General features: G+C 41.5%; 1 protein-coding gene across 2 annotated transcripts; it reads left to right on the forward strand.

The window, feature by feature from the left end:
* Positions 1-239: 239 nt before the first annotated feature.
* LOC125462891 (adenosine receptor A1-like) lies at positions 240-13130 on the forward strand. Of its 2 annotated transcripts, XM_048553370.2 has the most exons (3): positions 240-1052; positions 10247-10421; positions 12996-13130. In XM_048553370.2, exons 1-3 carry the CDS (start codon positions 712-714, stop codon positions 13005-13007), a joined length of 528 nt encoding a protein of 175 aa, XP_048409327.1. In that variant the 5' UTR covers positions 240-711; the 3' UTR covers positions 13008-13130. The 2 variants fall into 2 exon arrangements, with proteins under 2 accessions (XP_048409327.1, XP_048409326.1); XM_048553369.2 differs by lacking the exon at positions 12996-13130 and having other exon boundaries at positions 10247-11148.
* The last annotated feature ends 14251 nt before the right edge of the window (positions 13131-27381 follow it).

Here is a 27381-nt window from a genome sequence, read left to right on the forward strand (position 1 = left end):
AAAAGCCGCCTACAACCTTACAACGCGGCGTTACAAAGCAGGAGGGGATAAAGGGCTGCTTTAAATTTCACCAAAAAAATCCCCAAATGCTTGTTTCTGGTCGTCCGAGAAATGAAATCTCAAGGAGGGTACACTTTCAAACACACACACACACACACACACACACACAGACCCCAAGTCCCTCCCATTGAGCTGACAGCTAAATAGTTACACAACATGTACAGAGAAAGTGAGAACAAGATGAGATCGCGCAGCAGCGGCACCAGGAGAGAAACGCCAGAAAAGACTGAGCTGGATCGAGAGGCTTTCCCACCTGATATTAGGGAATGGCTTCACTGAGGTGCAGCTTGACAGAAACCTTTCAGGAAGCCGCTGCAGTTTGAGGGCGCGGTTGTGACCCCACACCGTCACGGATCGCTTGGACAGTCACACAATCAAATCTCCAACTAGCACAGCCGCCCGTTGGGCACCGTACCTGAACCTACAACTTGTCCTGGATGTACTGCAAAACATTGAGACTGGAAAGTCAGCAGGGATTCATCGCCCAGGAACAAAACAGACGATCGCAAGTGTGCTCTGCTCAAACGGAAAATGAGATACTGAAGTGTCCGGAAGTTTCTGAATCCCAACCAAGCTCCTTCCGAGAGGACCCAAGCGTCCTGAGGTGACAGGGGTAGTGGGGAGGGAGCGGGAATCCAGCCAGGCTGCAGCATGGAGAACTCCAGGGATCACTTGGATCTGGCTTACATTGTTATCGAGGTGCTGATCGCTGTAGCCTCGGTGCTGGGCAATGTGCTGGTCTGCTGGGCGGTCAGGATCAACCGTGCCCTTCGAGACACCACCTTCAGCTTCGTCGTCTCGCTGGCTCTGGCTGATATCGCCGTGGGGGCTTTGGCAATCCCCGTAGCCATCACTATCAGCCTGGGCTTGAAGACACAATTCTACAGCTGTCTCTTTATCACCTGCATTCTGATCACGTTGACTCAGAGCTCGATACTATCCCTTCTGGCTATTGCTGTGGATCGCTATCTTCGAGCTAGGATCCCCACCAGGTAAGGACGCCCTCCCCATCCTCTACTGCCCTGTCAATCATTTTGATGCTCTCCACATCGAGAGCACGGTATTGAAAATAAAACGTGTTGCTCGTGCAAATCCAACCATCTCCAAAATTGCTACTTTTTAAAATGTAATGGGATTTTGCTAGGTCAGCATTTCTTACCCACCCTGAGAGAAGGTACCATCTTCTTGAATTCTCTTGGAGGTGTAGAGACACCCGTAGTGCAGTTATGGAGGGAGTTCCGGGCTTCTGATCCAGGAATGATATTACAAATCTAAACTGGGGCAGCGTGGAGGTTTCAGGGAGTCTTGCCAATTACGGTGACCCCCATATATCTGCTGCCCTTGTCCTTCTGGATGGTAGGAGTCGCAATTTCGAAGGTGCTAATGAAGGAACTTGGCTGTGGGAGGGGGGAGGGTGGATGCTGCAGGGCATTGTGTAGATAGTAACACACTGCTGTCACGATCACTGGTGGTATTCAAAGTAATTCTGTAAGGCAGCAGGTGTAGTACCAATCAAGTGGGCTGCTTTGACCTGGATGGTGTCAAGCTTCTTAAGTGTTGTTGGAGTCGCACCCATCCAGGCTAATGGGGAGTAGAATAGAATCCCTCCATAGTGGGAGCAGGCCCTCAACCCATTGACTCCACACTGACCTTAATATCCCTGCATTTCCCACGGCTAATGCACTTAGCTTGCACATCCCTGGATGCTATGGTGCAACTCAGCATGGCCAATCTACCTCACCTGCACATCTGTTTTGCTCCCACTTGGACATTGGGAGCAAAACAGCACTGAGAGGAAAGTTGCACAGGTACAGGGACAATGTGCAAACTCCACACAGACAGTTCCCCAAGGCTGGAATTGAACCTAGGCCTAGTGCTATGAGGCACCACTGAGTCACTGTGTCACCCATGCTGAGTACTCCATCACATGTCTGTCTTTGGCCTTGCAGTTGATGGACAGGCCTTGGGGAGTCATACAATGAGTTATTTGCTGCAGGGTTTCTAGCTTCCGATCGCTTGTAGTCAAACTATTTAAATGGCTGAACAAGTTCAGTTCCTGGTCAATACTGACTTTCAGGATGTTGACTGTAGGGGAATTCAGTGATGGAAGAAACCACTGACTGCCAAGTGGAAATGGTTAGACTCTCCCTTGTTAGAGATGGTCATTGCCTGGCACTTGTGTAACCTGAATGTCAGTTGCCACTTATCAATCTGAACCCAAATGTTGTCCTGATTTTGATGCATTTGGTGTAACTGAGCAGGTTGCTAGGCCATTTCAGAGGATATTTAAATGTCATTTACATTGCTGCAGGTATGCATCACAAAAAGGCCCGCAGGCCAACCCTAACCCTGTCACAAGGATGTCAGAGTTCCTTCCAGGAATGGCATTAGAGAATGACAACAATTTTTATGACAATCATTTTATGGCCACCCCATTACTAACTTTTAATTCCAGATTAATTCTTTGGATTTGCTTTCCACCAGCTGCTGTAGTCAAATTTAAACCTGTGTCTCCACAGCATTAACCTGTCCCATGGATTACTCAACAAGTTCCAACATCTCACTGCGCCCTCTTGTCATTTTGGCATAAAAATATCCTTTCTGTTAAAAAGATTGGAGACATTTCTATTTGTTTTTTGACCTAGCATTTTTTTGATAATTGAGGATGCGCTGGAGGGAATGTGTTTTTTTAAGCATGACATTAGCTGTGTTTAATTGTACATCTAATTGGGTAATGATAGTGATGACTAATTCTAGTGAACATAAATCTAACACGGAAGAAGCACAATGACACTTAATCTTTGCTGGGGCAATGGGAGATTGTTTTAAAACATCAATCCTTATGGATTTTCACAAAACTTCTGCTTTAGCATTAATTCAAAGATAAATTAACCTAATCCTAACAATATGATGTGTAACAATGCTTCTTTATTTCAAAGTTTTCATCCTGTTATAAAAATATTGTTTTAAAACAATGTGAGGAGGACCTTTATGAATAAGAGCTTAATGTTAAATCTAATTAAGATTGAAACAGTGATAGTAAATTTGTGGAAAGTAGGAGCAGCACTAAGCCAGTCTACCTTCTATCCGCTTTTGTCGTTCAGTAGATTCAAGGCTGATCTGATTGTGGTCTCATCTCCACTTTCCTGTTTTATGGTCTTACAGTTTCAACCCATAGCCCTTCAGTCTTGTGAATCAAAAATCTACCCAACTCTGCCTTAAAAAAATTCAATGATCCAGCCTCCACTACTTTCTGGGGAACAGAATCCATATTGACTCTCTGAGGGAAAATAAATCTCCTCATTTCTGTATTAAATGAAAGATGTCTTATTTTTAAACAGTGTCCTCTAGTTCTTATTGACCCCATAAAATGAAACATCTTCCCCAGTGCCCACCCTGTCAAGGCCTCTCACCAATTTATAATAAGATTTCAATAGGATCACTTTTCATTTTACTAAATTCAAACTCTACAGGCCCAAACTCTGCAATTAGGAATGAAATGAGTGAACCTTCTCTGACCTGTTTCAAGCCCTGTTTTATTCCTTTTCAGACAAGGGAATCAAATGTACGCAACATTCCAGATATGGTTGTGCAGCTGCTGTAAAATATCCCTATTTTTATATTCCATTTCCATTGTATTAAATGCCAGTTTTCCATTTGCCTTTTAATAACATGCTTACTTGTCGACTTTTGTGGTCCATGTACCACAACTCTTTGTAACTTTGTAGCTCTACATGTGCTTGCTGTTTCATATCGTGTGGCATTTTCAGTGTACCCCTCGATACACAAACAAATCAAACGCTCAATGCTTTGACAGGAAGTAAAATAACCTATCTTTAGAGTTGAGAAAATCTACATATGCTTGTTTTGCCCTTCTTTATAACTGAATCAATCAGGTTAAGGTGTTTCCCTTAGTTACCTGACCAATGCATCCTGTTCTAATAAGGACCAGTAAGCCTGAAAATCACAGCGACTAAGAGCATTTGGTCCACTTTCATTTTGTTGCCCATGATATACATATAAATTGTTTTTTTTTTAAAAACAGATGCTGCTCAACGTACTTAATTTACTGAAGAGGTAATCAACTATGTCAAACCTCTGAGAAAATATATTGTTGAAACTGCTGGAAATAATTGAGCAAATCTGGAAAGTATTAATCTTAGGCTTGAAGCCCTAACTTACAACTCATCCTGTATCCTTGTGGTTTATTCAACCACAGAATAATACTTAAATATTGTTCAAACACAAAAAATACAAGCTCTATTTGTTGAATAGAAGGGTATCTTTGGGTAGGTTATGATGACTGTATCCATATAAGGTACGAAAATGATCCCATATTGGAACTATATCTTCACTATCCAAACCCGAGTCACTACAGCACAGCAATAAGTTGTAAAATTGTTACAAACAATGGTGGCTTGTTTTCAAAGAATATACAAAAATAATAAGAGTCGTAGAGCTAGACAGCATGGAAATAAACCCTTTGGTCCAACTCATCTGTACTGACCAGATAGCCTAAATTAATTTAGTTCCATTTGCTAGCATTTGGCCTATATCCCACTGAACCCTTCCTATTCATGCCTTTTAAATGTTGTAATTACAACTGCCTCCACCATGTCTTCTGGCAGCTCATTCCATACAAGCCCCACCCTCTGTGTGAAAAAGTTGTCCCTCAGCTCCCTTTTAAATCTTTCCTCTTTTACGGTAAACCTTTGGCATCTCGTTTTGGACACCCCCCTACCCTGGAAAAAAAAGTAGCTATTCACCCTATCCATGCCGCGCACAATTTTATAAACCTGTAAAAGATCATGCCTCAGCCTCCGAAGCCCCAGCCTATTCAACCTCTCCCTGTACCTCAATCCCTCCAATCCTGGCAACATCCTTGTCAATCTTTTATGAACCTTTTCAAGTTTAACAACACCTTTCCTAAAGCAGGGAGACCAGAATGTTTTTTTATTCATTCACGGGATGAGGCAGCATTTATTGCCCAGAGGGCAGTTAAGAGTTAACCACATTGCTATGGGACCAGAGTCACATGTAGGCCAGACCTGGTAAGGTTGGCAGTTTCCTTCCCTAAAGGACATTAGTGAACCAAATGTTTTGTTCCAACAATCGACAACGGTCATCATTAAACCCTTAGTTCCAGATATTTATTGAGTTCAAATTCCACCATCTGCCATGGCAGGATTTGCACTTGGGTCCAAGTTATCTGGTTCTCTGGATTAACAGTCCAGCGATACTACCAAGAGGCCAATGCCTCCCCATCGCTTCCCCATTGAATGCAGTATTCTAAAAGTAGCCTCACCAATGTCCTGTACAGCCACAAGATGTTGTCCTAACTCCTACACTCAGTGCACTGACCAATAAAGTCAAACATACTAAACACCTTCTTCACCACTTTTTCTGCCTGTGATTCCACTTTCAAGAAACTACACACCTGCTGCCCTAGATCTTTTTGTTCGGTTCCACTCCCCAGGGCCTACTATTAACTGTATAAGTCCTACCCTGGTTTGAATTACCAAGATGCAACACCATACATTTATCTAAAATAAACTCTATCTGCCACTCTTCAGCCCATTGGCCTATTTTATCAAAGTCCCATTCTACCCTGAGATAACCTTCTTCACTGTCCACGACCCCACCCATTTTGATGTCATCTGCAAACTGACTAACCATACTCAAATCAAAATCATTTATATAAATGAAAAAAGTAGTGGATCCAACACTGATCCTTGTGGCACACTGTTGATCACAATTGTCCAAAAAACAATCCTCTACCACCACCCTTTGTCTCTTACTTGCAAGCCAATTTTGTATCCACTTAGTTAGTTCCTGCTGGATTCCATCTGATCAACCTTGCTGACCAGTCTACTATGTGGAACCCTGTCAAATGCCATGCTGATGTCCACATGGACATCATCTACTGCTGTTGCCTTCATCAAACTTCTTTGTCACCTCTTCAGAAAACTCAATCAACTTAGTCAGACATGATTTTCCATGTACAAAACCATATTGACTATCTCTAATCAGTCCTTACCTTTCCATTGCATATAAATCCTGTCCCTTAGAATCCCTTTAACAAATTACCACCACTAACATCAGGTTCAGATCTGGAGTATTTCACAAACTTTTTGGGACATAGAAAGATTTTTAAAATCATCTCTCAGCTCCTTAGGGTGTAACAAAATTTAATTAGGTCAAGGATGATGTGTAAATCAACTCTGTTTCCTGAGCTGTAGTAATTTTGTCAGCCTCACAACACACTGTATAATAGTTTCATGGCACAGTGAATTACTTATTTGGTGAGAAAGTTTGCAAACTAGCCAACTCTTCTATCTTTCAGACTCACACTAGTGGCTTACGTTTTTCTGCCAGATGAGTTTGTGTCTTTGTAAAAGCATTATTCTATAAAATTTGATGGATTAGCATTAACGCAAGGTGTACAGTCTGAAGTTCAAGGTCAGTGATGAGTGGATGGATCCAGCCATTCCTTACAGTTACACTCACTTATTGGCTTTCTATGGACCTTTGTGCTGCTATTTGGGATGCAGAGAAAGCCACTTTGACGAACAAATTCCATAGAAGGTCTGGCACCTGGTGTGAACAGTGTAAGCTACTGTGCATCTCCTTAACTGGACACAAAGAGCTTTAAACAGGAAGTATGAGTTGAAATAATTAATTTGATGACAAATCATGTACAGAAAATGAAATGAAACAAGGGAAAGGAAAACATGATCAAGAGAGACATTATAAGACACTGTATCACATGAATGCCACATGACTGCTACATGAATCCCCATCTCCAAAAAGAGAAAAACTAACCGCCTTCCTTTGACATTCAGTAACATTATTATCACTGAATTTCTCACAGCCAAATCTCCTGGGGTTTACTGTTGATCAATAATTGAATGGGACCAACAGTATAAATAATTATGGCTGCAAGGGCAGGATGGAGACTAGAAATGTAAGGTTGAGCAGCTTACTTCCACACTCTCGAAATCCTGTTCACCTTTGAGAAGGCAAAATTCAGGATTCTGATGGAATACTCTCCATGTTACTGGGTAAGTGCAGCTCCTACAAGTCTCAACAAGCTCCACACCTTCCAAGACAAATCAACCCACTTGACTGGCACTCCGTCCATCCTCTTCAACATTTTCTCCCTCTATCACTGATATTAGCCTGAATTATCTATGAGTTGTATTAGGGCAATTAATTGCAGTTCTTTCGAAAGCACTTTGCAAATCTTCTATCTCTCCCACAAAGATTTGTAGCTCAGGTTGTGGATGAGGTTGTTGGCTTGCTTGCCAAGCTGGTTGGTTAGCATATAGACGTTTAATCACCATGCTAGGCATCATCATCAGTGTGGCCTCTGATGAAACGATGTTGTTCTACTCTGCTTGGAATTTGTATGATCCGGTCTGTTAAGTTGAGTTGTGTCATTTCCAGTTCTGTTCTAATGGATTTGTATGTGGGGTCTAATTCCACATGTTTGTTAATTGCATTACGGGTTGAAAACCAGGCCTCTAAGAATACATGTGCATGACTTAAACTTTACCTCTACCACCAAATATGGACCAATATACTTACATAAATAAAAAGGTGACACCCGAGCATTGTCTGCCTGTACCTCTCATTTTCACAATGTCGATGAAATGTTGGTTTGTCCTTGCTGGATTTTATGATGACGATGAATGGCTAAAAATCAGAGAAAGGAAATAGATGGAGAAAGATTTCAAAATATGGGGAAGTTTGATGTCATGCACAGCAAACGATATTTTTATATGTTTATCAAAAGTGCATTACTTTTATTTGGTCAGACTCAATTTGGTATAGAATCTGCTTTGAATAAAATAATGTAACAATATTAAACTGACAGTGATTTAGTGGATAATTCAGAAAGTATTACAAGGCTGTTTGAATACATTCAGCCATGAGTAAGTTTGTAGCAGTTGAATCCAATAACCGGCCATTGCTCTGTTAAAGACACAAGCTGGAACATTTTACATTGCCACCAACAGCTCTCCTCTGGGAGATGGGAGCCTAAGGAGTATTGGCAGATTATTAGATACACAATCCAACTCAGGGTTCTCTTCACCCAAACCCTGCACAAATGCTGTTCAAATTTGTAGTCATTGCACGGGGAATAAGATGGAAGCTCTAATAAAATTTCACCGAGTCCCACCAAGCCTGGGGACACTGAGGGCAATTGTACATCTCCTTGACAGAGATCAGATAATTCTGAAAAAGTTAGAATTACACTATTTCCTTGTCATACTGCTCAGGACTGTGAAATGCTTTTATCCACTTGGGGACATTGAAGGAGACGTAGTATTGAAGAGAGACAGTACCACAGTGTAATGTCATTAGCAAGAAGTCCAAGATACTGGATGTAGTAATCGGAACCAGGTGGATCTTGTTGACTATGAGATCCTCAAATGGGTTATTAACCTGGGCCAATCAGAAGGTCTTGGCTGACCAATATAAATAGGAGATTAGTTCAGTTCAGGGACTGACTCCAAACTGGCTGACTCCAACTGGTGTATTGTGCACATGTAAATAAAAGGTGACATGGTGATGGAATACTTTCCCCTGTGCAGTTACTTCACTGGACTAATGATCTGGGGCATGGGTTCAAATTCTAACAATGGCAGATGGTGAAGTTGGCATTCATCTTAAAGCTTTATTATCAAGCCAACCTAGTGGTGACCATGTTATCATGTTTGTCATAGAAATCCATCTGGTTCACTCAACTTTAGGGAAGGAAAATTGCCATCCTTACCCAGTCAGGCCTGCATGTGACCCCAGACCTGTGGCAATGTGGTTCACTTTTAAATGCACTCTTGGTAATTAAGGATTAGCAATAAATGTTACCCTGGCCACATCCCTTGAGAATGTTAAAACAAATAAAAACTTTGCTTTGGGAATTGAGTGGAAATTCACTTGTGTGATTAAGGCTGAAACATCCTTTATGTGCATGTTCAGTGATTGGGCAATGATATGGCAGATGAAATGTAATACAAGTGTGAGAATGGGCAATTAGAATAGAAAAACAAAATAATTTTTAAAAAGCCGTAAATTTTTATGTTGATGTTACAAATAACCTGGGTATACTTCTTATGTAAAGAAACATGAAGTGATCATTCAGCCACTGTGTTTTAGCAGCCTAATGAAAGAACTGATCATTATAGAAAACTTCCCAATCACACTTCAGTTCTTCATAACAGAGCTAGCTCATAAAGATGAAAAAATATGGAATAATTCTTATTTGTGTGTAGAAATAAAAATGGCCACAGATAAGTAGGGCCATCAATTTTCATAGTATGCAGCATGGCTTTGAAAATATAAACAACATAGGACAACCTCTTTAAACAAGATTAATTCAGGATAAAGTTATCTCCTTATCATCTGATAAATGAGCCAATTTAATTTCCTTTTTGCAGCCAAGGAAATACTCTTCTCAACATGGAATCACAAAAACACAGAATCATCTAAGCACAGTCATAGAAAAAAAAAATTGGGAAACCAAGAAACTGTTTTGCCCATCAAGTTTGAGAGGCAATAATGCCCCACCAATTATTTTCTCACATGTGGGACAGGACTGACAAACAGAAGTAATAAAGAGAACTATACGACAGAACTTTAAGAAGTTATGTCAAATTCACTCAACTCCATTTTGGAGAATGGCTACAGAATAATCAACAAACTGCTTGTTGGTTTGTTGTAAAGGCTATTTGAGTGGACCAGTAATCTATTTAGATTGCAATGTAAGACAAAAGGGCCATTGTATTGTCGTACCTCTCCCTATGATTGTACTCATTACCGTTCTTACATCCAGCTCCTTCCCCACCCCACTGATTGTCCATTTCTCTTTGAATTCTTGTAATTCCCTCCCTCCTTCAACATTGGTCTCTGCTTATTTTGTTTTTCTCATCTACCTAGTACTTTCTACTCTTTAAAGACCTTCTTTAAAAACTATCCTTTATGAAAGTACTTGGTCATCCATTTAATATGTCCTCGTTAGCTCAATGGATATTTTAAGAGATAGCATTTTGGGATATTTTCCACTAAATGTATGAATTAATCCCAATAACAATTGTTTATAATACCTTGACATGTTATATTAATCAAAGTCTCAGTCGTGTTCCTGTATTGAAGAAAACAAAACAATGTTCATGTTGTTCAACAGATATAAGATTATTGTTACACAAAAGAGAGCATGGATTGCTGTTGGAATCTGCTGGCTTGGATCTATTCTGATTGGACTAACTCCAATGTTTGGCTGGCACAACAGAAGCTATGGAGAGGTGCAAAAGGAAGAAATGAATTCCAGCTACAAATACATCATATGCAAATTTACAAAGGTGATCAGAATGGACTACATGGTGTATTTTAATTTCTTTGGATGGGTACTCTTGCCACTAGTCATCATGTTTTGCCTGTATGCTGAAGTATTTTGTATAATTAGGAAGCAACTAAACAAGGTGACAAATCCTATGGACTCAAGGAAATATTTTGGGAAGGAGCTTAAACTTGCCAAGTCCCTTGCTTTAGTTTTATTCCTGTTTGTTGCCTGCTGGATCCCCTTGCACGCCATGAACACTGTATGGTATTTTTGCCCCCAGTGCAGTATTCCAAAAACTGCCTTCTATGTCGGAATATTTCTGTCCCATGTAAATTCAGCTGTGAATCCAGTGATATATGCTTTCAGGATAAAGAAGTTCAGGACATCATTTCTTAAAATTTGGAATAAGTATGTTTTATGTAAAAAAGGAAACTTAAGTACGTATAGTTTTGATGGCCAAATTGTAACGGAAAACAATTTTAATAGTAGTGTGTGATTGTACTTTTGAGGAAAAGACTTGCATTTTTTTTAATAAATGCAAAGAAAAGTTGTAATAGAGTTCTATCACACAGCCCTAATTTAACGGCATGAACTGTTAAACTGCATGATGCAAGAAAATTTAGGACAATTTATATTGTGAATTGTCACCACCTTCCATTGTAAATGGGATTTCAAAACAAAGTACCTCAGATAAAAATAAACACAATAAAAGCAAGATACTGCAGATGTTGGAAATCTGAAACAAGCACAGGGAAACATGACAGGTCTAGCAGCACCTGTGGAGAGAAAAACAATGTTAATATTTCGAGTCTGGTATGACACTTCTTCTGAACTTCTTAAAACCTAAACAAAACAAGGCAGCTGTAACATTCCCTGGCTGGACCATGCTGACTAGAGTTCCTCCTTGGGACAATTCAGGATTCATGACAAAGAAAAAACGTCCAATGAGCAATTCCTTTGCCTCCGGAACCTTCTGAGAAAGTTCCTTATCACCAGAAGCTTTGGAGGGTTCAGATTCATTTAAGCTAATCAAGCAAAGGTTAGACAACTAAATCCTACTGTGTCTCCTGGCTAACTGTTAAGTTGAGCCCAATTTACCATTGACCCACTGATACAGGGACCACTATCCGTAACACCCTTTACTGTTTCTACTCAGACCACAGCCAATTCCCTTAGGCTTTGGTCCCCCATCCCACTTCCCCACCAACCTAACTTGACCCAGTAGAACCCAATGCCTAGATATTTTCCTCAGCAACCTGTTCAGAGACATTATGACAGATGTTTTGAGCAGGTGGGACTTGAACATCCTAGAAGAGATAGGGGCACCAGCAATCCTTGAACAGACAGCCCTGATGGGTTTGGAAATGAGGTTCCTGAGCCTGGTCAGAAAGTCTGCTTGGCAGCACCTTCATTACTGGATATTGCACATTTTATTCATTGGCTAGCACATTCATTAGCTGTGCACAAACTCAGTCTCTGTAGAATGCACTTGCTTACACTTCAAACTTATTAGAGCTTTTTATCCAGAAACTGCATAATTGAAGTTTCACTGTCTTGGTTCTTCTAACTGTCTAATGTTGTACGATGATTTGATGAGTTGCAAAATCAAAACAATTGCCAGCTGCTTTAAGGAGATGAGGAATATTTAAATCGGCTGTTAATGCAGATAACCTTCATAACTTGAGCATCAGCTTTCTGTTGCACTCCATACAAACCGAAAGAACTGCGGGCGCTTTAAATCAGGAACACACCATTATACTCCCCTCCAGCGAGAGCTGGAGTAATGTGATATTAGATTCTCAATAAATGTGGTCGCTCATGCTCATTAATTACGAGACACAGGCCAAACATGGTAAATGTGGTTCGCTTGACTCGTCCCACTGTTTGAAGGAGCAAATTGCATTGGTCCGACTTGCTATTTCCGCCCTATGATCGGTAATTAGGTGATGAATGGAACAAGCGAAGAACACATACCTCTGCCATGCAGTATTAATTGCAGCGTTATTACAATTACACTGCTCTTCTTTGAGGTTTTTCCTAGTTTGGTTGATGTTCTACAACTAAAAACTAAAAGAAATTAAGAGCTCCCATTTCACTGAGACAGCTTCAGTCCCATCTGTATTCAACAACCTACTTTGAATACCCTGCTCACATTTTGGCACCTGTGATAAATTGCATCGCAGCGGCTGAGACAATCCACAGCATTTTAAAACAATTTATACCATTTTCAAACAAACAACCCGCAACATGCAAAAATAACATGCCCTATCTTCCAATCTTACTAGATGGATCCTTTAAAAATGTACAATATCTGGATCTGCACTTTCAACAAAAGTGAAACAGTACTTTCTTAGGCTATTGCTTCTGCCGTAGGTTTGGTTAAAGTGTATTTATTAATCTACAAGATCTATTGTTTCATGGAAAACCAGATTAACAGAGCAAAACCTTCAGTGGTGGAAGTAATCAGTGCAGCTTTAATTTTTCAGCAGCTTCATATTGAAATATATAAATAATTCAATTATACGTTCTTTTCCTCTCATTTGTATTTATAAGATTGTTTAATTTATCTTTTTATTTACTTTCTGTCATTAAGCCCTTAGGTTAGAACAAATAAACAGATCAATAAGCTGCTCCCTATGAATTCTGCAGCTGAACCAACATTGACAAGAATGTTATGAAGTTTCATTGTCTTCTGAGCTGATGCCTGCAGACTGTGAGCGATTTAAAACGACTGATTACTTATTAATATGCTTCCAGTTTCTGGTTTTTGTTGACATTTATCAATGTGAAAATTGTGTTCAACCTTGAAATGTTAGCTAACTCTGGATATTTATGACATCCACTTTTAAGGTGAAGCTAAACTTTTGATGCACAGTATGTGGAGCAGAAGAACTGTATAAGTAACTTCTTTGACTAATATCATGGACAGCATTTTTTTCACTTGCTGTCTATGATCAATGTGTTTTGTATGTAAGAAATGAATATTTTCACACCCTTGGAATATGTTCCAATCAAATAATGACAGCATCAAGGTTTTGTGAGTTGTAACGCCCACCAGGTTAGCGATTCTCGCAGACTTATTCTCACAGAGATGTGGTATCTCATGCATTTGTTAAAGCATGTTACAGTTTGCAGGCTTTGGCTTACAGGTTACAGATAACATTAGCACAATTGGATCACTGATAGTTATATTTAGCCATTGACTTACCATCTCTGGCCTCGTATGATGTCTAGTTTCTTGAATGAAATTGGTGCTTTGAGGTTGAAGGAGTGGGGTCCTGTAATCTGTTAGATTTTCAGCAGACTGTGAAGTTTCTATAATAAAATTTCTAGGTTTGTTCCCAGGTGGACTTGAAGTTTGGACAGTCTGGTGGAGTTTTTGGCTCTGCTAGGACCTCCTGCTTGTGAGGCATTGCTGTTGGATGATTGAATTGCTTGTGGCTAGTTTTATAGTATTGATAGAACTGGCTACAAACACCTTCAAACACCGTGAAAAACATTCAAACTGGCTTCCTCATCATGTGACATATTATAGGTTACAAGCCATTTTCCAGAAAAAAAGTGTGTCATTGGTGATGTTCATATTGATTCTGGCACCTTGTATTGTGGTTTAATACCTTTAGGGTTTGAGACAATAAACAGAATAAAGTAAGTCACAGTGAGAGGGACTATTTGTCCACAGATTCCAGTTGAGATTTCATGGCATTTTTTATTCAGAGTGAAACAGAAGCATTTAGTTTTGACATTCTAGAACCCTTTCATTTTCACTCCTCGTTAAACAATAGATGTGTAAAATCCCCAGATAACTGTGAATGCTCATATTCAATTAGCTTGAGACATGGTGCTGTCTGTATCTCAAATGCCAGAGGTCAAAGGATTTTCAGTAGCCATTCTAATAGGTTTTTGTGCCCAGTTTTAAAACATCCTTAATGAAAATCTATATATACTAAGGCATGATGTGAACTCCATCCCATTTTGCAGCCAAGAGAAGCCAAGTGATGTTTCAGTAACTACTCTTCACTGGTGTCAGGAATTTTGTGAAACACAAGTACAGAAAATTCTCAGAGCTGATAGACATGACCTACCGGTCCCAGTTATGCGTACACGTTCCCTTTTTGTGCATGTTTCTGTCTGCACTCTCTGCCTATTCCACCAAAATAGGTGGCAACCATTCTCTGATTCTTTCCTCAGAGCAAAACCTTCACCAGTCAGAGTTAACCTATCTAGTTCAAAAGTAAACAAATTTTAGCAGTTAATTGTCATTGACTATTGCTTTTTGCATGACAATGCCTCTACCAATCAGAGACCACTTTCTAACCTATCAGCATGGTCTTTTTTTACAGGATAAAATGCTGTTCCCTTTTACATTGATATTCTTGCAAAATTGTCCTGATCAGTGCAAGATAAACAAAAAAGCATTTAAAAAGCTGTCAAAAGAATTACTCATTGCTTTTCATCTGCCCCAGTGTGTTTTGCCTGGAAAAAGTGAACATTCTTTCCACATACTGGGCCCAGTCTTAAATCTTTACACTGATAATGGGAACCTAATGGGATTAAAATATTTTCTCATTGACTTTACTTTAAGTAGCAGCTTTAACAAACCGGCTCAGCTCTGTTGTGATATGGAAGAGGTCTGTGTTTATGGAGGATGCAGGAAACTAGCCGTGACAGTGAAGTTGGATGAAGGCTCGGAGCAGTAAGTAGAGAGTTTCTTCCACAGTGTATGTTTCATGTTGGGATTAGTTATTTTTGGGGAATGGAGTGAGAATGTGTAGCTGCAGAGGAATGAGGTGAGATTGGCTAATAATGAGAAGCACAGAAATATGACTCCTGCCATTTAGACCTTATGACAAAACTTGAGTATCATTTGTGATGAAAGGAATCTGAATTTTTTCCAGTCTTGCCAAATTTTCCTAACTTTCTTATCATTTCCTAAAGCCCTTAAAGCAATGGAAAATTCCATCCCAGATTTTGTCGTGGTATTGAACAGTTGATCAATGAGAAACTATTTATCTAGAACTCCAGAACAACAACAAATTCCTTGTTGACATGATGAACTTACATTAAATTACTACATAAACTCTTGGAGGGGTAATATGAAGAGACAGATCATTACATTTCATGACGAGCACTAGATACTTGGAGCAATCTGACCAAGAAGATGGCTGAAGCTGGTGGTGTATGGTTTGAAGTGGAATAAGTATTTCTATCAGAGGTGATTTATATGTTCTCTTATTGAAGTCTGGGCTCATCAGATGGACAAAAATAGTGCATCCCCCTATTCCTTAGACATCAATATTGAAATCTCTCTAAATTGATATTTGAAGAAATCTGAAGGACACATGAGTTCACTATATAATTACTACATTGTACTAGGTGGAAAATGTTTTTCACCATTATGAGAACTTCTCTGGCTTGCTTTAAAGTAAAAAGGATTAAGGCTTCTGGACAGGGGCATCACTAAAACTGAAGTGAGTAGAGAGGAGGTAAATCAAAGAGCAATGATTTAATAGCATTAAGATTGTCTCTCAAAAGCCATATCACTGGAGAGGAAAGGAACTATTAAAATTGATTACAGCAAACTCAGAAAACAGACCTATATGGGCCCAAGCTATGCCTGCCCCTGTGTAGGATACGTAGAACAGTTCCTTTTCTGCTGTTACACTGACACTATCCCCCACCTCTTCCTCCATTATGTTGACTGTTTTGGCGCTGCCACATGTACCCACAAGGAGCTTGAACAGTTCGTCAACTTTACTAACACCATCCACCTCAACCTCAAATTCATCTGGACCATCTCTGATACCTCCCTCCTCTTCCTGGACCTCTCCGTCTCCTTCTCTGGTGACCACCTTGAAACTGACATCTATTTCAAGCCCACCGACTCGTACAACTACCTAGACGACACCTCCACTCACCCACCCTCCTGCAAGAATGCAATTCCCTACTCCCAATTACTCTGCCTCTGCTGCATCTGCTTCGAAGATGGGGCGCTCCACTCCTGAACATTCCAGATGTCCTCCTATTTTGAGGATCGCAACTTCACCCCTCCAGTGATTGAAAATGCCCTCACACATATCTCTTGTGTTTCCCACAACTCTGCCCCACATCACCTCCCCCCGGCAAAAACAAGAGTAAAGACAGAATCCCCCTAGTCATCACATATCACGCAATAAACTCCGCCTCCAACATTTCATTCTCCGCCACTTCCACCACCCGCAATCCGACCCCACAACCAAAGATATATTTTCTTCCCCACCCCTATCTACCTTCCATAGGGACCGCTCTCTCCACGACTCCCTCGTCCACTTCACAGTCCCCACTAGCCCCACCACCCTGGCACTTTTCCCTGAAACCTCAGGAAGTGCTACACCTGCCCCTACATCTCCCCCCTCACCTCCATCCCAGGCCCCAAGAAAACCTTCCATATTAAACAGATGTTCACCTGCACATCCGCTATTGTGATATACCGCATCCGCTGTTTCCAATGTGGCCTCCTCTACATCAATGAGACCAAGTGGAGGCTCGGAGGCCACTTGTGGAACACCTGCACTCAGTTCATGAAAAATGACAACACCATCCAGTCGTGAACCATTTTCAATCCCCCTCCCGCTCCCTGGGTGACATGTCCATCCTGGGCTCCTCCAGCATCACAATGACGCCACCCACAAACTGGAGGAGCAGCACCTCATATTCGACCTTGGGAGCCTACAACCCAATGGTCTCAATGTGGACTTTACCAGTTTCAAAATCTCACCACTCCTGGCCTCATCCCATGACCAACCCTCCCTCTCATCCCCGGCTCCTTGACCTGACACAACCTGTCCATCTTGTCTCCCTCATATCCACCCCTCCCACCTCACTGACCAATCCTCACCTCTCCCTAACTGCACTCAACTATCATCTATCAACATCCCACCTACCTTACCCAGCTGCACCCCTCCTCTCTCAATTTCTGAGCTCTCTTCCCCCATTCTGAAGAAGCATTCCAACATGAAAAATCAACTTTCCTGCTCCTCCGATGCTCCCTGGCCTGCTGTGTTCCTTCAGCTCCACACTGTGTCAGGTCTTGAATTCCATTGTCTTCAAAGCAGCAGAATAGTGAGCATGTCTGTCCTGTACACAAAAAGCAGGACAATCTGACTTGGCGAATTCCTGCTCCATCAGTCTCCCTTTGATCATCAGTACAGTGATGGAAGGTGTCACCAACAGCCCAGCATAACCTTCTTAGTGATGCCCAGTTTGGGTTCTGCCAGGGCTACTCAGCTGCTGACCTTATTGCAGCCTTGGTTCAAACATGGTCAAAAGAGCTGAGTTCTGGAGGTGAGGTGAGAGTGACAGTATTTGATGTGAAGGCTGAATTCGACCCAGTGTGGCATCAATGAGACCTAGCAAAACTGGAATCAATGGGTATCGGAGGCAAATCAAGGTGGTTGGAGTCATGCCTGAAACATAAGGCGATAGTCGTGGTAGTGGGAGGTCAGTTATCTCAGCTCCAGGACATTTCTGCAGGAGTTTCTCAGGGTGCTGTGCTAGGCCCAACCACCTTCAGCTGCTTCATCACTGACCTTCCCTCCATCATAAGGTCAGAAGTGGGGATGTTGGCATAATGTTCAGCACCATTTGTGACACCTCAGATAGTGAAGCCGTCCGTATTCGAATGCAACAAGATTTGGATAATACACAGTCTTGGGCTGAAAAGTGACAAGTGACATTCGTGCCAGACAAATACTAGGCTATGACCATCACCAATCAAAGAGAATCTAACCACAGTCCCTTGACATTCAGTGGTGTTACCATCACTGAATTCCCCCACTATCAACATCCTGGGGGTTACCATTGACTGGAAACCCAACTGGACTCACCAGATTAACAGAGTGACTACAAGAGCAGGCCAGAAGCTGGGAATACTGTGGTGAGAAACTCACCTCCTGACTGCTCAAAGCCTGTCCACTATCTACAAGGCACTACTCAGGAATGAGATGGAATACTCCCCACTTGCCTGGATGAGTGCAACCCCAACAACACTCAAGAAGTTTGACACCATTCAGGACAAAGCATCCCACTTGATTGGCACCACATCCACAAGCATTCACTCCCTCCACTATACCACTCCTTAGCAGTAGTGTGTACGATCTACAAAATGCACTGCAGAAATTCACCAAAGATCCTTAGACAACACCTTCCAAACCCACGACCACTTCCATCTAGAAGGACATATGAGAACACCACTACCTCCAAGTTCCCCTCTAAGTCATTCACCATCCTAACTTGGGAATATAGTGCTGTTCCTTCACTGTTGCTAGGTCAAAATCTTGGAATTTCCTCTCTAATATCATTGTGAGTCAACCCATAGCAGGAGGACTACAGCAGATCAAGAAGGCAGCTCACCACCATCTTCCCAAGGGCAACTTGGGATGGGCAAGAAATTCTGGCCAGCCAGCGATGCCCACATCCCATGAATGAATGGAAAAAAAAAATTCTCTGCAATTACTCTGCCTGAAACTGACAGTAACATTCACACATACATATTTGAATCTGGAAATCTAGTAGCTGCTCTTAGTAATTCTCAATTCCTCCACAGGGTGCACTGTTAAGTCCTCCTTGGTGGGAACCACTTGATTTGGTATGAACTTCCAATGTATGTTATTCTTGCTGCTAATAAATCCTAAGGAGCTCTGCAGCACAGTGTAGTGCTCCTATTTCTGGACTTGAAGACCTGCATTCAAGTCACACCTCCACTGGAGGTGCACCTTTACAGGTTGATTAAGCAAATTTAAAACATTGCATGTTCTTGAGTGAGGTGTCATTGGGTTTTCAATGGTCCACTGAATCATTGTTGTTGCTAAACCACCTGCCCTTTCTGGCTAAAAAATAATAATTTTATATTTGCAGTACATCAAATATCTCTATGACAGTAAGGATTGTTATATTTTTTGAGCAGTAAGTACTTCTTTAAAGTTTCTTTGACATGTTTTGATCTCTACCTTAATCCCATATGAAGGTTGCAATCTGAACTGTGCTTCCTATGTATAAATGTTTAAAATGTGAAGATTAATCACTGCATTTTGCTGTTTCTGAGAATGAATCAACGTTTAACTCTGTAACCTGTTTGATGGCATCACTATTATTGGATGTGGGAGATCCACTCTAGCTAGTAGCAGAACAAGGCCATGAAGAAAATTAAAATCAATGCCATAGAGATTGGCGTTTGAGGATAGTATTGAAGACTCTTCCTTCATATCAACCAAAATTTTGGATCATTTTTCTTGTTTTGTTCGCAGTTGGTAAGAAAACGAACGCATCTTTGCAAGTTCAGCAGTAACTATTAAACTATTAAGAACATTTTGTTTAATTCCTCAAATGGGAACAGATGCATTGAATAAGAATATACAACTGAACTACAATATTGATTTCAATGTTCACGGTCTTTTTCTATAAATTTCCTGTGTTGATTTATCCAGCACAGCTAACAAGTTAACATACTATGCTTAGACAGGTAGTCCACAGTATAAAGAATAATAAAAATTATTTCATTCTCCTTCAGCATGCATCTTTGTCAAGGCTTCCTTCTGTTATTACCTAGTGTAAATCCCTGTCTTTTCCCATATCCCTGCACACCATTTCTATCCAAACATTCATCTAATGCTTTCTTGAATCTCACAAGAGACATATCATCTTTAATTGCACTGAAGTGTTCAATTCTATCGTTCACCCCCTCATTAAAACGCATGCATACAGACAGTCCTCCAGACTTCATAGTACCAACTCACAAGAAAACTCAAAAATGAAGCAAAACCATTGTTTCCTTTCTTAATGTACAAAACACAAAACATAAATTCAATTTAAAGTTACACATTGTTCTTAAAGTAGGACATGACTGGCAGACAAGCAGGGTGACACAGTGGTTCAGTGGTCAGCACTGCTGTCTCACAGCGCCAGGGACCCGGGTTTGATTTCACCCTCGGGCGACTGTCTGTGTGGAGTTTACACATTCTCACTGTGTCTGCATGGGCTCCCTTTGGGTGCTCTGGTTTCCTCCCACAGTCCAAAAATGTGCAGGGTAGGTGGATTGGCCATGCTAAATTGCCCATCGTGCCCTGGAGTGTTTAGTTTAGGTGGGTTAGACATGGAAAATTAGGGGAATGGGTCTGTGTGGGATGGTGTTCAGAGAGACGGTGTGGACTTGTTGGGCCGAATGGCCTTTCTCTACACTGTACGGATTCTATGAAATGACTCTGGTTTGCGATGCTTAAAGGCAGACCTCAACTCTGACTGAGATTGCTGTTGCTTTTAAAATTAGAACGAGCAGGAGAACAGAAAATCAATAGCCACAAAACCTTTTTGTGATTAAGCCAGCCCAGGCTGGATGGTTTGAATCATGATAAAGTTTAACTAAATTTCACCTATTAGGAATTAAAGCCGATCATTACAGATGCTGATGACTTTTTATATTCGAAGATATTTTAGAGTGTGTACTTTTACAAGTGAAAGTCTCACCTCGTGGTGGTTAATAGGACTCTAAACTAGTAATTAGGGGGTAAAGGAGAAGTGAGCGTAGACGGAAAGGCAAAACAGCAGGTTAGCAGGTGACGAGGAAGCTTCAACTCTATAGAAAATCAGAAAAAAGTTAAAGGGAAGGAGAAATCAAGAGCTGTTAGTAATGGAGGTGATAGGACCCAAAAGGAAGGTGCAAAAACTGGCATAAGGACACTTTATCTGAATGCTCGGAGCATTTGAAACAAGGTGGATGAGTTTATGGTGCAAATCGTGGCAAATGGGTGTGACTTAGTGGCCATTATAGAGACATGGTTACAGGATGGTCATGACTGGAAGTTAAATATCCAGGAGTATCAAACTGCTCGGAAGGACAGACAGGAAGGTAAGGGAGGTGGTGTTGCTCTGATTTTTAAGGATGATATCAGGGCGGTAGTGAGAAATGATATAGGTTCTGCTGAACAAAACATTGAATCCATTTGGGTGGAAATTAGGAATAGCAGGGAGAAGAAGTCACTGATAGGTGTGGTCTATAGGCCACCAAATAGTGACATCGTGGTGGGGCGGGCAATAAACATAGAAATAGCTAATGCATGTAAAAATGGTACAGCAATTATCATGGGGGATTTTAACCTGCATATTGATTGGTCAAACCAGGTGGGTCATGGCAACCTTGAGGGAGGGTTCATAGAATGCATCCACGATAATTCCCTTGAACAATATGTAATAGAACCTACGAGGGAACAAGCTATCCTAGATCTAGTCCTGTGTAATGAGACTGGAATAATTAATGGTCTCACTGTTAGGGATCCTCTCGGAAAGAGCGATCACAGAACGGTCGAATTTAAAATACAGCTGGAGCGTGAGAAGGTTAAATCCAGTACCTATGTCCTGTGCTTAAACAAAGTAGACTGTGAAGGAATGAGGAAGGAGTTAGCTAAGGTAGAATGGGAGCAAAGACTACGGTGGGTCAATTGAGGAATAGCGGAGGGCTTTCAAAATGATTATTCACAGTGCTCAGCGGAAATATATTCCAGTGATAAGGAAGAACGGTAGGAAAAGAGAGAGCCAGCCTGGATGTCTAAGGAAATAAAGGAAAGTATCAGACTGAAAAAAAACACGGACAAAAAAGCAAAGAGTAGTGGGAAACTAGTAGACTGGGAAATCTTTGAAGGCCAGCAGAAAGCCACAAAAAAAGTTATAACAGAAAGTAAGTTAGACTATGAGAGTAAACTAGCTTAGAATATAAGAACAGGCAGCAAAAGTTTCTGTAAATATGTAAATCGTAAAAGAGTAGTGAAGGTAAACATTGGTCCTTTAGGCGATGAAAAGGCCAATTTAATAACTGGGAATGAGGAAATAGCCGAGACATTAAACAATAATTCCGTGTCGGTCTTCACAGTGAAAGACACAAATGACATGCTGAAAACTAGTGGCAAGAAGGTTATAGCAGGTGAGGATCTAGAAACTATCATCAATTAAGGAGGCAGTGCTGGGCAAGCTAATGGGGCTAAAGGTAGACAAGTCTCCTAGCCCTGATGAAATGTATCCCAGGGTACTAAAAGAAATGATGGGGGAAATAGCAAATGCATTATTAATTATTTACCAAAATTCACTGGGCTCTGGGGTGGCTCCCGCAGATTGGAAAACAACCAATGTGATGCCACTGTTTAAGAAAGAAAGTGGACAAAAAACAGGTAACTATAGGCCAGTTAGCTGAACTTCAGTAGTGGGGAAAATGCTTGAAGGAACAAATAGCAAGACATCTGGATATAAATTGTCCCATTGGGAAGACCCAGCATGGGTTCATGAAGGGTAGGTTGTGTTTAACTAATTTGGTGGAACTCTTTGAGGACAATATTTGCATGGCGGACAATGGGGAACCTGTGGATGTGGTGTATCTGGATTTCCAGAAGGCATTTGACAAGGTGCCACACCAAAGACTGCTACGTAAGATAAAGTTGCACAGTATTATAGGTAATGTATTGGCATGGATAGAGGCTTGGTTGACCAGTAGAAAGCAAAGAGTAGGGGTAAATGGGTGTTTTTTCTGGTTAGAGGTCAGTCGCTAGTAGTGTGCCTCAGGGATCAGTGTTGGAACCACAATTATTTACAATTTACTTAGATGATTTGGAGTTGGGGGCTAAGTGTGGTATGTCAAAATTTGCAGATGACACTAAGGTGAGTGGTAGAGCAAAGTGTGCAGAAGACACTAAAAGTCTCCAGAGGGATATGGATAGTCTAAGTGAGTGGGCAAAGGTTTGGCAGACGGAGTACAATGTCGTTAAGTGTGAGGTCATCCATTTTGGTAGGAATAACAGCAAAATGGACCATGTTTTAAATGATAAAAATTTGTAGCACGCTGCTGTACATAGGGACTTGGGTGTCCTTGTGCATGAATCACTAAAAGTAGGATTGCAGGTACAGCAGGTAATTTAAAAGGCAAATGGAATTTTGTCTACCATTGCGAGACGGATGGAGATTAAAAACATGGAGGCTATGCTGCAGCTGTATAGAGTCCTGGTGAGGCCACACCTGGAGTACTGTGTGCAGTTTTGGTCTCCTTACTTGACAGGAGATATACCAGCACTGGAGGGGGTGCAGAAGAAATTCACTCGGTTGATTCCAGAGTTGAGAGGGTTGGATTGTGAGGACAGACTGAGTAGACTGGGGTTATACCCAATGGAATTCAGATGAGTTGAGATCTTATAGAAACATATAAGGTTATGAAGGGAATAGATAAGGTGGAGGCAGGGAAGTTGTTTCCGTGAGCAGGTGAAACTAGGACTAGGGGGTCGAGCCTCAAAATAATGGGAAGCAGATGTAGGACTGAGGTCAGGAGGAACTTCTTCACCCAAAGGGTTGTGAATCTGTGGAATTCCCTGCTCAGTGAAGCGGTTGAAGCTACCTCGATGAATGTTTTCAAGGCAAGGCTAGATAAATTTTTGACCTGTAAAGGAATTAAGGGTTACGGTGAGTGGGCGGGTCAGTGGAACTGAGCCTCAAAGATCAGCCATGATCTAATTAAATGGCAGGGCAGGCTCGATGGGCCAGATGGCTTACACATGCTCCTAGTTCTTAGCTTCTTCTGTTTGAGTAAACTGTTTGCCTCTTAATAATTAACATTATAATAAAAGTCCAGAAAAAGTAGATGAACAGACCATTTCAACACTGTAGATATGTATAGAACAAATTCTCCGGGGATTAGAAAGAATGGATTTTCTGTCAAGGTCATGAAAAAAATCTTTTGTGCAATAAGCAAGGACGAAAGTAGAGCTAATGTGAATTAAGTATAATCTTGGAGACCAGCCTATTGAATGATAATGGTGTGGCCAAACTTCTAGATTCCCATACATCCTGCCTTCCAGTGTCCAAAACCAGATAATTCCCCCGAAATTCAAATGTTTCTTTTTAAAAGTATTCACGTGGGTTGAGATCAAAAATGTGAAAGAGGCAATCACTGTGTTTTTGTTGTGCTATAGAACCCCTGAATAATGGGAGCGAGGGAAAAATAAATATATAAGTCAATTTATGAACGCACAAACAATATGGCCATGATAATTGGGGACTTCAATTATTCTATTATCTGATTGAATCAGAGAGCAGCAGAGATGTCACTGAGGGGAATTCTGGGTGACAGCACTACAGTCACCACGATTGTCTGAATATCGCAAAAAAATTGGTGCCAAGGAGTCGTTAAACCCATAAAACTATGTTAGTGTAATGTTTAATGTCCTCCCATTTCGTCTAACTAGAAATAAAAGCACTGTGAGGAGGACAGGCAAGGCAACATTTTTTAAAAAGTGTATGAGGGCTGAGATGGCAGTTGGGGCAGCGATGTGCTCCTCCTGCCAGATGTGGAAACTCAGGGAACAGTCTCGTGTCCCTCACAACTACATCTGCAGGAAGTGTGACCAGCTGCAGCTCCTCATCGTCTGTGTAGTTCAGTTGGACAGCAGCTGGACATGCTGTGATGCACACAGGGGGCCGAGAGAGTGATAGACACTAGCTTTAGGGACATGGTCACACCACAGATCCAGATAGATAGATCGGTGACTGCCAGGAAAGGGAGGCAGGAATCTCTTGTGGCTATTCCCTTCTCAAACAGGTATACCATTTTGGACACTATTGAAGGGTTGGGGGGGAGGTGGGGGATAGCCTCTTAAGAGGTAGTACAAGCAGCGGCCAGACCTGTGGCACCATAACTGCTCTACAGCAGAACCAGAGTGGGGTAAAGTTCTGGCAAGCAGTGGTAGTAGGTGACTCGAAAGGCGGGGGCACAAACACGTATTTCTGTTTTTGTGAATGAGAATCTAGCATGGTGTGTTGCCTTCCTTGTGCCAGGGTCCTGGGTGTCTCTCAGCAGGTACAGGACATTCTGAAACAGGAGTGAAAACAGACAGAAGTCATTGTCCACATTGGCACAAATAGGTAGGAAGAAGGAAGAGGTCCTGTGAGGACAATTCAGGGAATTAGGTGGGAAGCGAAGAAGCAGGACTACCAGGGCAGTAACCTCAGGATTACTACCTGTGCCACAGGATAGTGACATTAGGAACAGAGGGAGAGGACAGTTGAACATGTGGCAACAGAGCTGGTGTCAGAGGGTGGGCTTTAGATATATGGCAATGTTTTCTGGGGAAGGTGGGACCTGTTCAAGAAAGATGGGTTGCACATAAACTGCACAATATCCTGGGTGGGAGGTTTGCTAGAGATCTTAGGGATGGTTTAACCAAGTGTGGCAGGGGTTTGGGAACTGGAAAAACAAGCCAGTAACAGCAGGGACTGGGGACAAAGAGATATGTTTAATGAAGGGTGATAGCAGGCAGAGGGAAGTCACAGGATACAGAAGGACTGGAGGTCTGGAGTGCATTTACTTCTATGCAAGAAATATAACAGGCAAGACAGATGAACTGAGGGCATGGATTACTGCGTGGATTTATGAAGTTATTGTCTTTAGGGAGGCATGGTTAAAGGAAGGACAGGACTGGTGGCTTAACATTCCAGGATATCAAGGACAGAAAGGGAAACAAAAAAGGGTGGGGGAGTATTGCATTGCTGATTAGGGATCACATCACAGCAGTGTTGAGTGGAGGACGTATCAAAGGGATCTTGCAGTGAGGCATGATGATGGGATCTCAGGAATAGGAAAGGTGAAATCACAATATCGGCAGTTTTCTATAGACCTCCCAAAAGCCCGTGGGAGACAGAGGAGCAGATATGTAGTCAGAGACTGGAAGGGTGTGAGATCTTATTGACGGGGACCCTCTTAGATCCAGGAGATTGGATGGTGACCAATTTGTTGGATGTGCCCAGGAGAGTTTCTTGAGACAGTATATTGACATTCCAAACATAGAGGAGGTCATATTAGACTTGATAGTAGGGAATGAGCCAAGACGAGTAATCAATGTTTCAGGAGGAGAGCATTTTTGGCTCAGTGACCATAACTACATAAGATTTCGAGTAGCCAACGGAAAGGACAAAAGTGGCCCTTGAGCGAATGTGCTTAATTGGGGAAGGGCCAGTTATATCCAAATGAGGCAGGAACTGGGGCATGTGAATTGGGAGCAGTTATTAAAGGGCAAATTTGTGTCTGGCATGTGGGAGGCTTTTAAAGACCAGTTGATTAAAGTGCAGGACATACATGTCCCTACAAAACTGAAGATTAGGAGCGGCAGAATTCAGGAGCTATGGATGACAAGGGAAATTGTAAACTTAGTCGAAAGGGAAAAGGAAGCATACAATTGGTCTAGGCAGCTACAAACTAATGAAGCCCTTGAGGAGTATAGAGAAATTAGGAAGGAATTTAAATACTCAATTAGGAAAGGCTAAAAGGGGCCATGAATTGTCTTTAGCAAACAGGGTCAAGGAGAATCCCAAGGATTTTTATGCATATATTTGAAAATAGAGGGCAGCAAGAGAAAGAGAAGGCCCACTCAAGGACAAAGAAGGCAGGCTGTGTGTGGGGCCATAAAAAATGGGAAAGATCTTTAATGAGTACTTTGTATCCATGTTCACCAAGAAGGACACAATTGATGCTGAGATCAGGGATGAGTGTGTGAATACTCTAGAGAATGTCAATATATTTAAGGAGGAAGTTTTGGGTGTCCTAAATTGCATTAAGGTAGACAATTCCCCAGGGCCAGATGAGATCTATCCCAAGTTACTGCAAGTGGCAAGGGAAGTAATATTTGGTGCATTAGTAGATATCTTCACATACTCTTTGACCACTGGTTAATCCCTGTTCTCTGGCGCCTCACCTATATTGTTCCCTTGTTTAAGGAAGGATGCAGGGAAAATTCAGAAGCTATAGGCTGCTGTGCCTGATGTCTGTGGTGGGGAAGCTCCTGGAAAGCATACTGAAGAACAAGATATTTGCATATTTAGAAGAAAATGGACTCGTTAGTCACAGGCAGCATGGTTTTGTGCTGGAAAGGTCATGTCTCACCAACCTGATTTAATTTTTTGAAGAGGTGACAAAGATA

Source organism: Stegostoma tigrinum, chromosome 21, assembly GCF_030684315.1.
Source record: "Stegostoma tigrinum isolate sSteTig4 chromosome 21, sSteTig4.hap1, whole genome shotgun sequence".
NCBI lineage: Eukaryota > Metazoa > Chordata > Chondrichthyes > Orectolobiformes > Stegostomatidae > Stegostoma > Stegostoma tigrinum.

What these genes read in the sequence shown, in the direction of transcription:
- LOC125462891 (XM_048553369.2), top strand. Translation starts at nt 712, where the DNA reads ATGGAGAACTCCAGGGATCACTTGGATCTGGCTTACATTGTTATCGAG. An exon ending in CGAGCTAGGATCCCCACCAG is followed by an intron (nt 1,053 to 10,246) that starts GTAAGGACGCCC and finishes GTTGTTCAACAG; the next exon opens with ATATAAGATTATTGTTACAC.